General features: G+C 47.2%; 1 protein-coding gene across 1 annotated transcript in view; it reads right to left on the reverse strand.

Annotated features, from left to right (window-relative positions):
- Positions 1-956: 956 nt before the first annotated feature.
- Positions 957-19,125, reverse strand: part of LOC119169984 (uncharacterized) — a 32,488-nt gene continuing 14,319 nt past the window's right edge. Inside the window, exon 2 of the mRNA XM_037420989.2 lies at positions 957-3,241. Coding sequence (XP_037276886.1) covers positions 1,232-3,241 — 2,010 coding nt within the window. The 3' untranslated portion in view covers positions 957-1,231. The remainder of the gene's footprint in view (positions 3,242-19,125) is intronic.

A 19,125-nucleotide genomic window follows, 5' to 3' on the forward strand; every position in this document is an offset into this window, starting at 1 on the left:
ACACGGATTCAAACAGGAAATACAAGTTGCTTACGTACACGTATATAAAGAAAGAGAAAAAAACTACTACAGATAGAAATTAGGTGGTGAACGGAGGCAGGAAACGATCAGTATGTCATAAATAGGGCATCATAAGCACTCAAAAAAAACAATAATAAAGAGGTAAGCGTAACACGCACACTCGACATGGTGACCTCTGAGTAGGGCGCTGATTTCATGTAATTGGTAGGTGTCTCTCTCGCTCTCTCATTAGGCTATGATGAAGATGAATTTTTTTTTCACATCTGCGCAACAAAATAACTGAGAGGAAGGGGATGACTGAGATGGGTAGGTGAAGACGTCACTAAAAGAGCGTTAAGCAAGCAATGGACAGCTAAGACAGGTAGCGTTAGGCCTGAAATGAGCTCATTGGGAGCGTTCTCGATATGTACATTTTTTTTTTCTTCGTCTTCTTTTTCTCTCACATCACTACCACCTCGAAAGGCCAAAAACTCTGAAGGCTGACCGGCTCGTCTACCCGTTCCCATTCTTTCCTTGTAAATTGCCACGCCCACTAGGTTGAGAGGCACATAGTGACAAAATTGACGCCTTTTCAAACACTGCTTTTTCCTGTCGTACGTTCGATGCAAACGTATATAACTGTCGTACACCACCGCAGACCAGCTGCCGAAGTGCTGAGAAAGTTATTCCTCGTTTATACCGTGAGAAAAATATGTGGAGCGGCAGGATTTGGCTCAGAGATGTCTCACTGACTTTATCTCCTGCTTACATTCTTGTAAATGTATAGCTGCGGTGGGACCATTTCGTTCAATGTGAGTAGCACGCAGAATACTTCCAGATTTCATGTTCGCGGTTCACGAATCATGACCGCACAAAGCGAAATTGGTAACCTACATCTGATGACAGCCCTCTTGTGTGAAGTGCTTTTAAGACGTCAAAAGTATCGGCCCTGCCGGCTAGTATATTTAAAACCAATGAATGCAAGATGGTCGTTAAATTGAAAAGGGCTCCATTGAGTACAAGTTAACACCCTTAAATTGGATGAAGGCTATAAAAAAATCATGTGACCATCTTCCAATCGTTACTTTTTTTTTCATGGTAACTCTGTTCGCGACCACTTCTGTGGTTCCTACTCAAAACTTCGACATCAAAACATTTGTGCGAGCTTCTCGAGTTCATCATTATCTCATCTTTGTGCCTATCAACCTAACGGCGCCATTTTAGACCAGGCCTACACTGTACTCGATTTACTGGGTGTGCTGCTCGTGTTTCTCGTTGACGTCGTGTAGGCGTCGCTGCTGTTCGTGCTGTCTCCGCTGACCCGAAGCGTCTGGCCCACGGTCCTCTGGTCATACGATGACTTTGATGACGTCTTACTTCCGCTGCTTCCAGTGTCACTTCCGCTGTCTGTGTACCCTAAAGAAGCATCGCCATACTTGTTGTACGTCGATGATGACGTCTTCGCTCTAAAGTAGGGTGCAGCTGCGCTCTTGTCCCCATAGCTCGATGAGCCCGACGAACCGCTGTAAGAGGTTGAGTAGGAGCTGTCCGCGCTCGGAGACGAGGACTTTGTAGACCCGTACTTTACGTTCCCGGCTGCGTATGCCTTGAGGGCCTGCGCTACGGCTGCAGCTGCCTGCGAGTTCTTATAGGACGTGGAGGTGCTGGCGTAGTTCGTGGCTGGTCGTTTTGGCGAATAAGCTGACTGCGAAGAGGTGCTGTAAGCGGACGAAGGGTAACGCTGTCCGTAAGAGCCGTAGTTTGATTGGGAGTTATCGTACGCTACGGATGAGCTCGGCAGGGATGACGATGAACTGCTACCGTAGCCGCTCGAGTATGCACTTCCAGATGTGCTGTACTTGGAAGGCGACCCGCTAGAGTATGACGAGGAATAGCCGGATGACGGCTGGCTCGATGTGTAGGTCCTGGTTGGCACCGTGTAGTGGCTCGCTGAACTGCCGTAACTTGACGGACTGTAGGCCCCACTGGAAGAACTATATGACGATGGTTGTGAGCTTCCGTAGCTTCCAGAAGAGGACGTGGGATAGTTTCCGCTTCCTACGAGGCTGTAGGCTGGTCCATATTTGCTCGATCCTGATCCATGATTCGTGATACTTGTTTCGTAGCCGCTAGTGAGCCCACTGATAAATGCCGATGGAGCGGAGCTGACGTATCCACCCCCAGACGAAAGTGTGTACGTCTGAGGAGAACCACCGAAACCGGAGCTAGATTGAGGCGTGTAGAAAGCTATGGTGGGGTCTGAAGAAGGAGCCGACGAGTAGCGAGTGCCCGAGGAGCTGCTCTGTCCGTACCCTGAAGAGGTCGGCTGTGCTTGGAATGCGGCAGCGTACGTGCTGTACTGGTCAGCCGACGACGACTGCGTCTTCTGCCCACTGGATCCCTGCGACTGCGTGTAGATTTCCGCGGAAGGAGTGTAGCTCTGCGAGTCCGACCCTGATCCATCTCCTCCCTGCTGGCCTCTCGTCGCCCCGACAGGAATGGCCACGGGGCCGTCACCGTAGTTTGACAAGCTGACGGGCACTCCGAGCTGAGCGGTCATTATTCCGTTGTAGACGCTCGAGCCTTCCGTCTTGAAACCGTAACCGTTGTTTGACGATGGTGAAATCTGCATGACAGAGTTCACCTGCTGCTGGAAGCTGTCCTGGTCCCCGACCGACGAGCCGAAAGACTCGCTAGCCTGCGGCTGGAAGAGGGACGAAAGTCCGGGGAAGCCGCCAGGGGCTCGGTCCGAGTCCATCTGGCTCTCGGCAAACTCAGTCGCTTGCGCGATGTGCGTCGGTGCGTGCTGTAACACGGCTTCAGGTGCGAAAGTGAATCGTGGCCCTCCGGGCATCGGGAGCGTCTGAAACGTGGCGTGCGCCGCGGCTGCTTGAAGCGGTGGCACGGGGATTTGGTGCGCGAATATGGGCTGCGGCTGATGCTGCGGCTGTTGCTGAGATGGTCTTCCGAAGGAGAAGAAACTCGGCTTCGGAGAACTTGCTGATCCTCGGAGTCCCGACAGAAAAGATGGCGTGCGTAGCCTGAAGAATCCCTTCCCTGGCGGTCGGCTTCCTCCACTGCTCCCGGAAGAAAAGAACGGCTTCCGGAAGAAGGATGGCTTCGGACTGGATTCGGCCGGAGCGTAGGGCATCACCGAAGATGGCATGTATGGTGGCGACAGACCTTGCTGCAGGTAGAATGTCTGGGCGGTCGCCATACCGAACAGCAGGGCACATATGACCTGCAAAGACAGAACAAGAAAAAAAACATTGTTATACCTTGCTTGCCAGACACTGTCAAATCTTTTCACTACGTTCAAAATACTACGGTGCTGTCCCTGGAATTAATTAACGAACGTAATGAACTGTATCTATATTCCGCAATAGTGGTCATTCATACGACGAGTGTGACATCAGCAGAAAAAAAAAGGACTAAAAAGAGAGTGCCTGTCTATCCTCTCTATATTGCGGTCATGCTATACCTCAAGTCACGGATTCGTTACCAATAATGCGATAGAAATTTTTTCTACTCATACGGGACTAGCTCTTTACAGCTGATTCCTCACTTTTCATTACCTGTCTCTTTTCCTATCTCCGTTCTATGTCGGCATAACAGTCTGGAAAACGAAATCTCGAAGTTAGATATTGTAAGCACACCATGGATGAGTGTCAGTTATTAAGCTTCATTCGAGCAAAGTGGATATATCGCCAACATTTCCTTTATTGTTTTATCGGGTAATCACTTGTATTGCTTTAAAAAAGTAAGAGACAGGGTGATCAAACTAGGTCATTCCCGCTTCGAGATGTCATGGTTAGTTTTGTCAATACTGCTTTTATAATATCCGTAGTCCGCAGTGGCAAGAAAATGGTGCCTAAAAGCTGCGCCGATTCTTAATGTTGCTTATCTCCGCTTTATGTTATCGAAATGCTTTCTATACCATCACTGAAGAGAGAGCAAGAAAGCCATCAACATGAAAGTCTATAGCACCATTTTAAAAGGTCGAGTTCGAATACCAATTCATTTATTCAGTTCAGTTGAAATGAATTTTTTTCTTTGGTTGAATAAATAATCTGTGTTCATTTACTAAAAAAATAAAATCGGTTGAAATCTTCGCATTATTCAGTCAAGCCAGAAGCTAATCGACGTGTCACCTATAACAACAAACAAAAGTGCCCACGCTATCGGCGTTCATTCGAGGTACCCATGCTAGCGATAACAAACGTCATGCGTTATGGTTTTAATGCTTGCAATTTGTCTCTACTCCTTGGTCGTAAGGATGAATTATTAAACAGGAAGCAGGAATAATTCGTAAATAGACCATTTCTCTCTACATGTATTTAACATACTTACAGATATACTTTCTTTCTGCATCTGGTTGACCCATCAATGCGAGAAACAACGCGTACAGCCAAAAAAGAAAGAGTACCTTCCTTGTGTACCATATCTTGCAATCAAAAGGTCAGAAAATGGCTCAGATGGGAAGGTTTCCAAATATCCAAAATATGGCAAATCAGTACGCGTATTACGCGTTCAGAAATAAAACCTTCAACTACGCCTTACAGTTGTTTTCAAAAACATTTTCCGGGTGCTTTAATCTCATGACGTGTAGAGCATACATATCGGCTGCAGCTTGATTCCGTTTTTTTTTTTTTCTCGTCCTAATCAGCTTTTCTTCCCCGGCTAGCTCCTACGCATGCAGAACCGTCAGGTGCGCTTTCGTAAGGCTGGTTTTCAGAATTAAAACAAGGGCATGGCAGATTTTATTGCTCGGCTACAAAAAAAAAACAGCTTGTATTCGACGGTGTATCGGCATATTTGCCAATAGAGAGTGTAATAGCCACCGAACACAAAGGAACAGGCACATATACACACCTATCACTGTTTGCAAATGGTTATTGCGTTATCTGCCGGCAAGAATATCGTACCTGCGTACGCCTGCTCGGCAGATAATTTCGTACAATAACATAGAGCTAGATGATGTTGCAAAATAAAGCAAAAGCGCTTAGCTCTATGATAAAGAATGAGGCCTTGTTATCGAGACACATTACTGAGAAGCGCCCACGTGCGCATATCCACATATGCGCGTCTAGCAGACGCTCGCGTCCGACTTATCGAGGCACAAGATGCGCATTAGGAGGCATGAATATACATCTGTCTGGACTTCTATCAACAGTCTGTAATTAATCAGATTCCATATTTTGGGAGAGGACATGACGCAGTGTTTTGACAATAACCTCATTGAGTATACTCGGAGGCTTGGTGGTCTATTCCCTGCGCACATGCCATCAGTGCGGTTGTTTGCATGAGCGGCAGCCTTAGTCTTCACGGCGTAATGAATGAAACCGAATGAATCGAGTGTGCCACATTTTCGACTCGCGTCGCCCATATCGGCCCCCGCGTGACCCAGAGACGAAGTGCAAGGTTTCTCATTAGCGGTGAAAGCGATGCAGTACTGAGAGGGTGAGGTAACGCCGCGTATGGGTGGGTCGTAAAAGCTCAAGGGTGTACGAGTCACGCGTCGGTAATATAGCAAGTCGCAAGTCGAGCGGTAATCATAGCCAAAAGCCGTATTGTTGGCCATTAATCGGACGCTGTAGAGAAATGCTCAGGATGTCCGGGAAGCATTTTTCATCGCAAAAGACGTACAGTGTGAAAATGAAAAAAGAGAGAGGAGAAACAACGCTTACATCTATTGCTTCTCCCATACTCGGCGTTTCTTCCGTGGGGTCAGCCATGGTAGCACAATCTTTATGGGGCCCGTCTGCTGACGGTCGCGGTTTCGATTGCAGCTGCGGTGGTCGCATTTAGATGGAGGAGAAATTCTAGAGGCCCGAGTACTGTGCGTTGTGTGAGTGCCCGCTAAAGAACACCAGATGTTGGAAATTTCTGTAGGCCTCCTGTAAGGTGTATCTCACAACCGTATCGCCGTTTTTTTTTTTTTTCACTCAATACTTCCGATATTGTTGCTATATTGTTTCTTATGCAAAAACAGCTTGAATATCATAGGGGTGGGGACACCAAACAGGTCAGACACCAAATAGTCCTTGCGCGAATATTGCCGATGAAGTTTCGACGACGTCCGAAATTTCGCTGAATTTTCTTTTATGAAGGTTTTTCTAGGCTCATCAAAAGCTCCCAAATGTGAATTAATCTATTGCCATTTGTTGTCCATCGTAACACTTTTGTTGTTGTTGTTGTTGTTGTTGTTGTTGTGGTTGTTGTTGTTGTTGTTGTTGTTGTTGTTGTTGTTGTTCCAAGTGAGACAACAGACGGAGTGTTTCGTTAGTCAATATTCATAAGAAAAGTGGGATCTAGTGTGTCACACCTTGACCTGAAACTGTCACATATCTGTGTACGTTCTCGGGTTTTTCGTTTTGTTTTTTCTTGTGCATACCAAGCCGTAACACGATTCTCAAAAAATATTTCTTGTTGACGCACCCAGGGCACTACTTGAACTATTTTCCCATGAGTAGCTGCATTCTACAGTAAGCCAGGGGTGTACGACATTGTGCGGTTAGAGGAGGCTGCATGATGGAAGGTTTGATCCGCTTATTGTGAATCGCTCTCAAGGTCTGGTGTGAAGAAAAAAAAACGGTGATCGATCGGGTTGCCGCGTCAGTTTTCATTCGCACGTTCTGTAGCGTCTGCTGTTCCTTTGTGTTCCCGCGCTTAACAAAAAAAATGTCCCGCGGGCCTCTTCACGCGGCGTTGACGCTGAGCTTCACGCGCCTTCGCAGCAAAAGCGCCTGATGAATACCAACGTTGCGTTTCTCAAAAGTGGAGCAGCGTCGGTTCTTGTTACTTACGGTGTACACACGGCTGGGCGGCCCGTCGCGAGAGAAAAGAGTGAAGAGGTGGAAGGCCAAGCCTTCAGCTTTAAAGGTCGGGAGTGAGTGCTGGGAGGATACCTGTCAGGCCGGGCGCAGCTTGCGGCCCATTGAGTCGCCAGGAATCGTACGTTATTACGGAGTTTGCACGCATTTCTTTCGTCGGTATTCATCAAGAAGCAGAACATGCTGTCGCAGTGTTGGGGCGTGTACATCAGCGATGACAGAGCATTGTTACTGCAGTGCGTGCCGTGGTGCCAGAAGACGACACCCCTCGTCGCCTATAGCTTCACGCTCGTGCACGCGCGGCGCTCCGAGGCACGGCGCCAGCATCGGAACGCCTTCGTTGCATACGGTATTGCGCACAAACACGCTTGCCGCGGCCGCGGCGGCGTCGTTGTCGTTGACTTGGTGCGCACGCGGATCGTGGCACAAGGCGCAGCGCAACGGCGCGCGACACGCAGTCTCGTAGTAGGGCAACGATCCCAGACCTGAATTACGGATCCTCCGCTGGCACCCCGGAGCAACGGGGCACTCGCAAGGCGGAGGGATTACGTATCTGGGTTCCCGCGTGGCAGGCGCGCCAACGAGTCGACGCAAGCTCCAGGGAAGGGAAGCCGCCGCCGATCGCGCCTCGCCTTTTTTTTTTTTTTTTTTTCAAGATCAAGGCCCCTCGGGCGAGGCAAGTCGGCGTCGCCGCGGACCTGCGAGCTCTATCCCCCGTGTTTACCCCATATCCGAAGGCATCCCACGTCGCTGACCCACATTCCGTGGCCGCTGAATGCAAAAGGTGGTGCGGCCGGACCCCGCGGCGTCGTGCCCGTCGCAGTCGGCTCGTGGCGCACTATGCGCTCGCCGCTCGGCAATGCTGTACCACTGCGAGCGCAGAAAGGTCGGCTTCGATCCTTTACGGGATGATTCGCGAAGTTGCCGAAGATGAACGCAATGGCGCTGCACTCGAAGAGACCAAGGCTCCGTCTCCTTCTTTCCTTGGCTAACTTGTTCGCACACACTCTCAATCTCTTCGTGCGTTCACTTGTTCGTTCTGCCTCTCGAATCGCAAAACGAGGATTCAAGGGCTTGCGCACAGTGTGATCGGTTGTTGTCGCTATCGCCGCTCTCGAACTCCGAGCACGTCCGGAGAGCAGTGAATGAACCGCTACGAGGCGCACGCTTGGGCATCCTGTAATCCGCGCGACCCTTTTGTCGCAACAAGTTCATTCGGGTTTCTTTTCTGTAATTTTGGCCCTTCGCAGAGCTGGTTATTCAGAGCACGCCCGTGCCAGCTTGAACGGGGAACAACTTCGCGTTCGTACATAGAACCCTGCTGGTATTTTGGTGGAAGAATGTGGAAGGGGCGAAGCAACGACGAACTGTGTTCACGCTTTTATGAATGTGTGTGCCTTTACAAAAGCGCACCCTTATGACCGAGAAAACTAAGTAAAGTCCCACCAAGCAACAGATGGAAGCGATAAGATGGCAAATCTTAGCACGCTGCGCTTGACTTAGCGTAGTGAGAGATATATATATTTAAACAAAGAAAGGCTGGGATGTTAACTAGCATTTTTGTAGTTAGCTGATATAGACATGCAGAGATTGTAGCAGTAAATAAGTGCCAGAATCTGACGCAATGCTCATAGCTCTTTGTTTTACATTTTCCTGTTCGTTCTGTACCACTATACGAAGTTGTCCGGCCAACTACGCTTCCAACTTGTGCTTTGCGTAGTAGAAAAAGTTTTGCGTATCACAAGACACACTTTCTTGCGTATCACAAGACATGCTTGATTTTCAAATGGTTAGTTCAATCGAAAGTGACTATCTTATCTTGACTTTAATGATACAGGCGCAGTGATATCTCGTGCAGATTCATTCGAATAGGTCTTAGCTCCACTAAAATGATTTCCGCAACTTCGCTGATACTTCCCGTCTTTAGCTGTCATGGTAGCTGAGTATTGTTCTAGCGACCTCTGTGCAACTGCCGTGGGCTGGAGAATTTTCTTTTTTTCTTTAATTATGCTTTGCTACACCTAATGCAGCTTACGTGACGGAGCAGTCTCCTGAGGCTACCGACGTTCCTCGCTTTTGCATCCCAATGATTTTTGTTCTCTTTCTTATTTTATTTTTGGGGGTGGGGGGAAGTAAGGTGAAGCTTAGGGTTACTGTATATGCTACCTTATATACTCCCGTAGGGAGCCTATACTGTAACTTTAGTGAAGATAATATGAACCGTCATCTGCACGCAGGAAGCATGGCTTATGTAGCGTTGAGCTACGCAGCGGTCTTTGCCAATTAAGGAATATAAGTTCATAGGACTTAAGTGCGCGACCGTAGACGACTACCTCTTTCCGAGTGGTACTGCTTCCAGACGCGACCAGGTACACCGAGCTCTCCTTATATATATGAACCAAACGGACCTGGCCACCCGTTTATAGACGGTCTTTTTATTATTATTCTTTTTATTACTACTTTTCTTCTTTCTTAATTATTTTTCTTTTATTTTTCACTCATACTTGTCGAAGTCTACGTCATTTTTTTTCTCTCTTCCTCATCTTCTTTCCCCTCTCTCCCATCTAATCTTTGTTTCCTCTGTTTCTTCCCTCCCCCCGAAAGAGTGGGCAGGCGTTGTGCCCCTCCAGGTGGCAGTTCCCTGCTTGCTCTCTCCCTCTTTTCTCTGTGTCCTTGTGTACCTGTGTATGCAAATCAAATAAATAAATACGCAGTGTGATGCAATGGGGCTTCACGGCTGTGCGTGGATTCACAAGCGTTATTGCTATGCGAAAGATATGCCATGAATCAGCGTCTCCTGTAGTCGAGAGGGCTGTCATTTGCATAGTGTTGTAATATTAACTTTTCTACCATCCTTTCTCCGCCCACCACCCTTCACCAGTACAGGGTGGTCTACCAAGCTCAGCCCTGATTAACGTCCCTGCCTTTCTTCTATCTTTGTATTCCCCCTCCAGCACCTTTGTTATAAATAAGCGTAAGCTGTGCTTATGAAAGAAACTCCTCGTCAACTCTATTAAAGACGATAGTCTTTCTTGGGGACCTTCGAAGCAAAAAATTTTGGTTTGTCTGCCTGTCTATCTGTACATTTGTCTGTTTGTCCACTCTTAGCGGCATTGGGTACTCGAAACAGCCGACCTCATCCGCAGCGCCCACCAACGTTGCTCAAAGTTGAGCGTTCATGCTTGTGCAATTGTCAATTTAAAAGCGATTATTGCGCATGTCTGGTGTACCATAACAACACGTATATGTTCTGCATGTGCGTCTTTTACTAGAAAAGGCATACATAAGTAATATTGAGGACCATAGCGCTTATCACGCTGCACTGACCATACAACGCTTGCACGGAACGGGGAGTGTTTCCAACGCTTTGCTAAGATGGGACGGTGGTGGCACCTACCCACAGCCTTGCGTTCTACACCTTATCACCTCCGAGCCGGGCGCGCAGGGCGTGCGCGCTTCGCTTTTCAAAATAACTGCCAGATAGCGCTCATGTCTCACGTGTGACGTGGCTCGATGTGGTCGTTCGCCTCCGCTGCACGCTCGAGGCACTCTAAAGCAGCGCCTCCAGAATACCACTCACTGATTTTCTTGCGCAGAGCATCAAATAAATGTCTTGTTCACTCTCTCCACACGCAAGACTACCGTCTTTCGACGACATTTGCAGAAACATGCAGATACGGGGCCGTTTTTTTTTCTTTTCAAAAACACACGAAAAAAAATGTGAGCGTGAACCCCGACATGATGACGAGGCACGCAGTATTTGGAGATTCTCGATCAATTTTGTCTACCTGCGGTTCTTTTACATGCACCTAAATTTGAGCAAGCAGGTGTTAGTTGCATTTCGCGCACATCCAATTGTGGTCACCTTGGCCGGGATTCAAACCTGTCGCCTCGCACTCAACAGCGCGAAGCCTTACGTGCTTACGTGCCAAGCCACCATGGCGTGCAGGATGCACTTGGCTATAACTCGAGTTCATATGCGTCTACTTATAATGGCGGCGTCTTGGCGGCGCCACCAGTGCGAGCGCTGCGCTGTATTAAACTAGGGAGCTCCCTAAATTGAACATTATTAGCTAGTATTTTTTTTTCTGCGGACATTGACCTTATCACAATGTGTTTTTGAAATTAGACATTCATCAAACTACCACCTTTTGAGTTGCTCTATTGGAAATAAAACTTCTTTCATCGATGCAGCGGCAAAAGAACGAAGTTGTTGTTGTCGCCGTCGTCATCACTGTTGTTGTCGTTGTTGTTGTTGTCAACGTCTACGTCATTGTTGTTGTTGTTGTTGTCGAAATTGTTTAACCATAAACAACGATTCCTTGATTTATTTGCCTGCTAGACTGATTCGTATATTGAATTAATTTATAGATCATTTATACTAAGTTTGTGAACACTGTTCTTACGAGCAACCTCGTTCCTGTTGGTTATGTAACATGCTCACCACTAACATTTTCTCTGCTTAGTTTATTTTCGTGCGTCGAAATAAAAGTGACACATCTGCTGAAACCACCACTAGATTAGCTTTCCGATTTGCTTTAATAGTAAGGCTGAATGCTCAAATAAATGTTACACGTGGGTCTGCACATTACATCATGGTTACGCACAAATGGGGATGAACGATTCACTGTAATGCGATAGCGCTCATTAACAAGCACTTTTATGTACAGAAAAAAGCACGATCACAAAGCCCCATACCTGGCTTTGTTTATTGCAGACGGAAGTTGTGCGTCTCGTGTAGTGTCTCTAACACATTTATTCCGCAATAGAACTTGCCGGTGTGCACCGACAACAGCCGCAGATTGTTGGCAGCGGCCAGTGGCCACAGCACATCAGCCTCACGACACGAGGCTAGCTAATGCCTCGTTTCGAAAACTTGCGGCATGCCAAATTCCGAAATGTGGGCCCCTCCCCGTGGTTGGAACGCGGCCAGTAAGCGGCGGAGGTTCATATGCGCAAAGCTGGTGCAAGGTAGCGCGTACCAACCCACTACTGTCTTATTCCTGTCTGGTGCCTAATGGACGGCTTTGCAGGACATGTAAGGACATTATTTATATATCTCCGCGTTATGGCCAAGGAAGCGTGCCGTAGAAATGTCGCAGACGAAACAAAGCACACATTACGCGATTACGTGTGGTAGATCACCAAGGCTGGCGATGTCACGCTATAGTGATAGGCTGCGTTCTTCGTATAGCTGCAAACGGTTGCTAAAACGCAGGTTACACGAGAATTCCGCGTCAGTGAATATCCGTTATGCATCTAAGTTTGGCTGTGTCCCCTTAGGGTTTCATCAGAATAAAATCTTCGCATCTCACTGATGAGCTAAGGATCCATCAATATTTTTTTTACTTGACGTTGTGTTTAGATTTACTTGTATCTAAAATGAAGAAAATATAGCCACTGGCACCTGTTCTTCTAATATGTGTGTAAGGCTGAGCACTGTGTTGAAATAGCTGAAAGCTGCGTGATTTGGGTAACTTAACGACCATCCCTGCTATCCAATTAACACCATACGTCATAGAACTCTATACATTGAATAGCAACGTGAATAAGTTGGTATATTAAGAGCACCACAGATCGATGTTAATTCACGAGCACAGCACGTGAAGGGAGAAGACATCCGCGACCGCACTACATTCACATCCTCTGTACAGCATTTCCCACTATATGTCATACTGACTAGTACCACTTCATCACTAGATTATTATACGCCTCCCTTTGTGTCTTTCATGTGGCCGGTGTTTTTCCTGCGCTAAGAAATTTTCGTCCGTACATGGAACGACCAGGCCCTCAGAAAAGACTTGCTATAACAGAAAGTTTGCTTTTCTGCAGTACTAGCCGTGCTTTCGTCTTATGGAGAAGCCACCTTACGGTTTGGCTCATGCCGTCAAATGGCTCAGTATTTCAAGAAGAAAAAAGAAAAACGAAGCCGTCATGGTCGTATAGTAAATATGGTATTTTACTGCTGGCCTGAAGGTCATGGGATCAAATCCCAGCCACCTTTTAGTGGAGGCTAAATGATAGAAAGCCGCATACTTAGATTTGTGTGCACGTTAAAGAATACCAGGTGGTAAAGCTTTCTGGAGCCCTCTACTACAACGTCTCCGATAATCATATCACGGTCTTGTGGCGTAGAGCCACAACAATTTAATACGAACAAACTTTTAACGTCATGGCACATTTCTAATAAACCAGTTTATTACATGATATTGTCACAATTTTTAGTGAATTTGAAATATTTTGTCAATATCACTCAATGCGTGTTCTTGCAAAAAAAAAAAACATCTTCTCCGATTGCTTCTCCGACTTTATCAGCAGCCTGGCTCGACACATTTATCTCATAGCCAAACAGAAATATCTTCACTTCTACAGCATTCCTAATTGTTATTTGTTACATATCTATCTGACCCTTGGATTTTGCTTACTACGAAGATGTAAGAACGAATGATCGTCAGTATCTATCTATCTATCTATCTATCTATCTATCTATCTATATATCTATCTATCTATCTATCTATTAGTAATTAAAGATTGCACTCCCCACCCACAATTTAGGTCACATTTCATCAAGTAATAATCGAAGACACCCTAACTCTAACAAAGCAATCACACGAAGGTCGATGAATCAGTCAATCTATGAATCAATCACTCTAGAATACCATGCAACTCGTGAGTTCGACTGCCGCGCTTGTCGCTGCACAGAGGAAAGGCGCTTGCGCAGCTGGACTCGTTCATCGACGGGCACTGCGGCGAGAAACGGCTTCGCCTGTTTCTTCTTCTTCTTCTGCTGCTGCCCTCGGAAAATGGAACGACGCTGGGGCGACCGACCAGTTGGCGCTTCTGGCCACGGCACGAGATTCCCGCCGTTCCAGTTTCTCGATCTCGCCTCGGGAGCTGCTTACCCCGGCGGCGTATTACATCGTCCACGACCCCTCCCCCCCCCCCCCTCCCCATGCGTTCGCCTTCTCTGTACGCCTCTGTACGAGGAAAGCAACCTTCGAACGCACGCGCATTAGGAAAACGTGCAGGCCATGCGTGGAGACGCTGGCTTTGCCGCTCGACTTTGATGCGTTCGTTGAGCGAAGTAGTGCGGGCAGCTGACAAACAAACAAACAATCAAAACACAAACAAACACAACTAAGGACTCTCGTACGGCAGCAGTGAGGCCGCTTGCGATAGGTGGTCGCGCTTTGGGCATGCAGAAGCAACACGACCCAAGAGTGCGTGGCGCGCACTGAACCTTCTTGAAGAAAACTGTTGGGCTCGCTTTCCCGCAGTGCAAAGTATTCTTCCTTGGGCCGTCAGAGAAATCAATAATAATAATAATAATAATAATAATAATAATAATAATAATAATAATAATAATAATAATAATAATAATAATGATAATAATAATAATAATAATAATAATAATAATAATAATAATAATAATAATAATAATAATAATAATAATAATAATAATAATAATAATAAAGAACTCACAGGGTGCGTTACGCATTCGTTTGAGACAATATGAAGGAGAAGGCGACCTTTTCTTTTCTTAGTCAAAATTTTGATGTCCCCCCTCCTCTTTAAAAGCTTCCTGCACCTAACATGTTTTGCACTGCCTCCAGCATCGGCGGCCCACCTTTCACCCAGTGACATTGTCATGTGATGACGTCATTACAAGATGGTTCGTTATATGACGTTGGAATGGTGTCATCACGGAGATGATGCGTTTTTGCATCACTCGTGTTGACGGCGACGGTCAACGTTCGAGTTTTATGAAGCATCTAAGGGTTTAGCCTTAATAAGAAACCGTAGCACTGAGCCAGTGTATTAGCATTGCGCATTCTTCGCCGAGCATGTTGGGAGTGCAAAAGCAAGAACCACTGGCGTGCTGCGCTGTAATCACGCCTTATGCGTCATTCTAGCCTTTGCAAACTGTGCGAAAGCCACCTTTGCGCTCTGTTAGTGAGTTTTTTTTTTCAGGCAGGTCTTAACTATTAAGCTAAGCCTGGTGTAAAATGAAGACCATGAGGTCGGGGAATTGACTCTAAACCCCCACCCGCTGTGACCTGATGTCACCTGTAGGCAAAAGAGCGCGTGCCGTTGTCATGGACAGTTTTCCGTATTAGCAAGCCCGCTTTTTCGCATGGCCTTATTGCGCAGCTGATGGCGACCCCGGTCATTTCTTAAACGTAGACAAATTACCTTCTGCGCATGCGGATACCAGTCTCTTGTACATCATGTCTACGAATGCGACGTCATCTTGCAGCAAAACTTGGCTCGCATCGTACGGATTGCAGAAATGCCATTTCTGTGATCCGCACTTGACAAAAATGCCTCGCGATGAAATCGAGCTTTAAGGTTACGAAAGGACATGGAAAGTAGAAGCTTGTGAGATGGCAGGCTACACAAGAAGCATTCGCGTAGTAAGAAGGGGAAGGGTGGAAGAGTAAGAGAAGCTTAACCCCCCTCCCCCCTTATTGAAGTTTTTCAGTTTTGCATGTGTATTCATACACGGAGACATACAAATGCTCGGCACGAACACACAAAGCATGCTTTACCAACCCCACCCTCACCCGAAGATTTGTGGCTACCCCTTGACATTAAAACTTGAATTTTGCTTTGTGTTCGGGTCTGTCCTTGGGGGTGATATGTAAAACGGGGTCGGTGACACAGCCTGATGTAGGCACTGACCCTCAGTTTACGACTCTGTGACCAGGTCTCGCACAATTTCGGTGTGTCAGGTCACACGCGCGTTGTAACTGGCTGACATATTGTGTCAAAAATACCCAGATTGTCCCAGTCACTGAGCCCACATTCCAATGCTAGTCACAACGCCGCTTTACAGCACCAAGCTCATACTCTTCATTGAAAAAATTCTCTCTCTCTCTCTCTCTCTCTCTCTCTCTCTCTCTTACATAAATCTAGGTGAATTGAATCGACGACTAATCAACACGGACCCTCCGTATTGTGGGTGGCTTATTTGGTTTCAATAGCCGTAATAATACTGCTTCTTCTCCAATTGCGATGCTTCAATTTCAACCGAACGCGCATGAGTTTTCTGTGAAGCTTCACGCTACTTTCGTACGAATGAGGGGTTTGATGTTTTCGCAGTGAAAGCGCAAGCTTTTCGTGGCAAACTGTGAAGAATAGGGAAATGTCTTCAGAGAAAAATTGTGTTTTGCTACTTTCCAAACGTAGTCTAGCATGTGTATATGCCTATTCTTGTCGTCAAATATGTTCAATAAACTGAACAATTTTCCACATGTAGTCACAAGTAGTGCAATAATGTCCGTTTACTCATTCCATTCAATGTTTTTTTTTTCGAAGAAAGTTTCAGTAATTGCAGGTTCCAGTAAAATAGTAAAGCTTGTGTGCAATTCATTAATTACGGTTACAAAACATAATAAAGTTTTGATCCTTGATATCACCATTCACTGCAAGAAGTTCCACCCACTTAATTTGCTGAACTTGGTGAGCAATTACCAAGTGTTGATTATGTTTCCAGATACAGAAGCTACGAAAACAAAATCTAACACTGCAGCCATGCTGCCTATCGGAATATTAATATAAGATGTAGATTAAAAAAAAACACCAGTACAACTCGCAAATACCGCTGCCTTCCAACTGAAAGCAGCGTACACTTCCGAGATTGAGTTTACAGCGACATTGCTCCTACTGAGAAAGTGATAACCTCGAGGTACCCACGCAAAGTTCAACGCACTCGACTGCTCTGATCTGAGCGCTGATGGCTGTAGTGTAGCGACTATAAATTTCAACGTCCTTTCGCTTGCACTAACGCGTCCTCACACAAAGGGAGGACGGGACGTGCTTGAATAAACGAGTCGAGCCCTTCAGAACGAGGAAAAGTGTTTTTTTTTAAGCGCCTCGGATACGACAGCTCGAGCGACGGAGCGCGACGCAACCATTCGTCGTCTGCCCTCGGGAAGAACTCCTTGCGGTACCTTCTTCCTTTTAGTACAGAGCAGCCATTCGCGATAGCACTGCCCGTACAAACAAGGCGGCGGTGGCCCTCCCCCGATGCGACGGTGCGATGGCACGCCTTTTTCTTCTTTTTTTCCCCCCAGTTTCAATGTGGCCCTTTGCCAACCACCACCACTCATCTCGGCTGGTATCTCTTTAAGAAGGTCACAAGGGTGGCTTGCTGGATTCCACGTGGAAGTGGGCTATACGCTAAAGCCCACTATACGTAGCGACGCAGTCACGCAGTCACTCACACACACACACACACACACACACACACACACGCACACACACACACACACACACACACACACACACACACACACACACACACACACACACACACACGGTGCAAAGAGTGGACAACTCCGCTATCCGCACAGCTGGTAAGGTATGGAAAGAGGAGTACGTGCTGGTTGTGGTTCTAGCATGTAGATAGCGTCACCTTCTCTCCCTGTAAAGGCCACTTTTGGAAGGTCGCTGCCCTTGAGGGGTCCACACGACGCGGAGACACTTGGTCGCACGTGGCATCTACTAGTACTTTACGTCGTCGTTGTCGCCGCTCGTGGGAAACGCGGAAACAAAGATGCATTGTCCTCCCGTCTGCGACAAAATGCGGGGCCGACCTTAGAAGGAGACGGGTCGAGGACTCGTCCTGACGTTGGCCCCGGTCAGCGAGTGTACTTTCTTCCTTTTCCTCTGGACGGTCGCTTGAGAAACGAGATCCGCTGCATGGTGTTCGCGTCAGTGGCAGTGAAAATGAAAAAAAAAATGACTCCGTTCGAGATAAATTAGATATTGAAAAATGCCCATACCGTTCAAAAGAAGTGAAAACAAATTCTAGATGTGGTGAATATGAATAAACTTCAGGTATTGTGCTTCTCGGGTATTCGTTTACATTTGTAGGTTCACGTTTGTGAGCCCTATCTTTGAAAATTAATAGTTGCCATCCTGTTGTTATTCTCTGCCCAGCGGTATCACCTTACGCAGCACCATCAGGTGCCACTGATTTCACCGTACGCATGCCATTCATCCCAAGAGAACGAGCGAATCGATTCATCCGTCTACAATAGTTTTATAGCTCGACTTGCGGAGTGTCCAAATTGAGCTCGGACAGTCTCTTGAACGCGAAGAGACTGTGACTTTCCGCTGCACAGTCCACTTATATCTTCTTCACGGAGGTACTTCATTCACTACGCATCGTAGACGGCTAGCACCACTGCCAAAACTAGCGTGGCCGACCTAACGCGGCTGTCACGCCCACAGACAAGTGTACCCGATACGGATATATCATGACCGAGTTTTTCATTACACGCATTCGCAGCGCTATGCAGTATACCCTATCTAGCTCACTGCCTAGCTGCGCCTAGTGTAGACTTCTTTTTGACCACGTCAGCAATAGTAGGCCCTCTGCTGACTGCACGACGCCTAATCTGCGCAGGCACACACTCTTGTAGCGGAGATTGCTTCATTCCTCCCACAAAGAGAGTCGTGGGCGCCCTAATATACAGCGCAAGAAAGCTTGCTCACGGCTAGCACACGTCAGTCTAGTGTTGTTGTTTTTTCTTTCTTTCGCTCAACAGGCACTCACGAGGGCAGCCAGTCGACTGTGTTATGAATCCATGCCGCCGTCCCAAAGGCGACTTTCTATTCACGAAAGATCGTTAAGCTAGTTTAAAGCATGCCGCACGTGCGGCCCTGGGGATGTAGTCAGCAAGGGAGCCAAGCGCGAAAGGGAACGACACGGACGCTTCCATTAAAGAACCCGCCTTCGCGACTGAGAAATAAGGACAGTAACGCGAAAATAAAGAGGAAGACGACGGAGGGAAATGTGGGCAATGAAACTCGTCACCTTAGCGTCGACGAAGCTTCATCTGCCGGCGCTTTTACGGCGAGCCGCCCGCCGTCTTCGCCATCCAGACCGAATCCATCAAGCCGGAGCAACTTTCAATCCTCGCTGAGCGAGCAGTTTATTATCATTTTCAGTTGTTTCGCTTTCCCCGCTTGGAGAAGTAGCCAAGCCAGTGTTGACTTCTCGCCAACTTTCGTTCTTTTTCTCCTCCGGCCGACGCTTTGTTTTACTTCTATTTCGATAGTTACTCGCACGCACACACCTTCTGCCCCAGAGCAAGATGTCACGCTCTGACGCACTCCTTGTTTTCGGTCGCATGGTCCACAGAAGCACACACACACACCAGCTAGCGCGCGGGTCTACGCCGTATAAAGAAAGAAACGGGCGTTTGCGCAATGCCCGAAGGCAGTGCTTTCATTATTTTTTGCTTTGCTCCCCGAATGCGTAATGCGTTTACCTTAGCGGCTT

Source organism: Rhipicephalus microplus, chromosome 2 (genome assembly GCF_043290135.1).
Source record: "Rhipicephalus microplus isolate Deutch F79 chromosome 2, USDA_Rmic, whole genome shotgun sequence".
Taxonomy (NCBI): domain Eukaryota; kingdom Metazoa; phylum Arthropoda; class Arachnida; order Ixodida; family Ixodidae; genus Rhipicephalus; species Rhipicephalus microplus.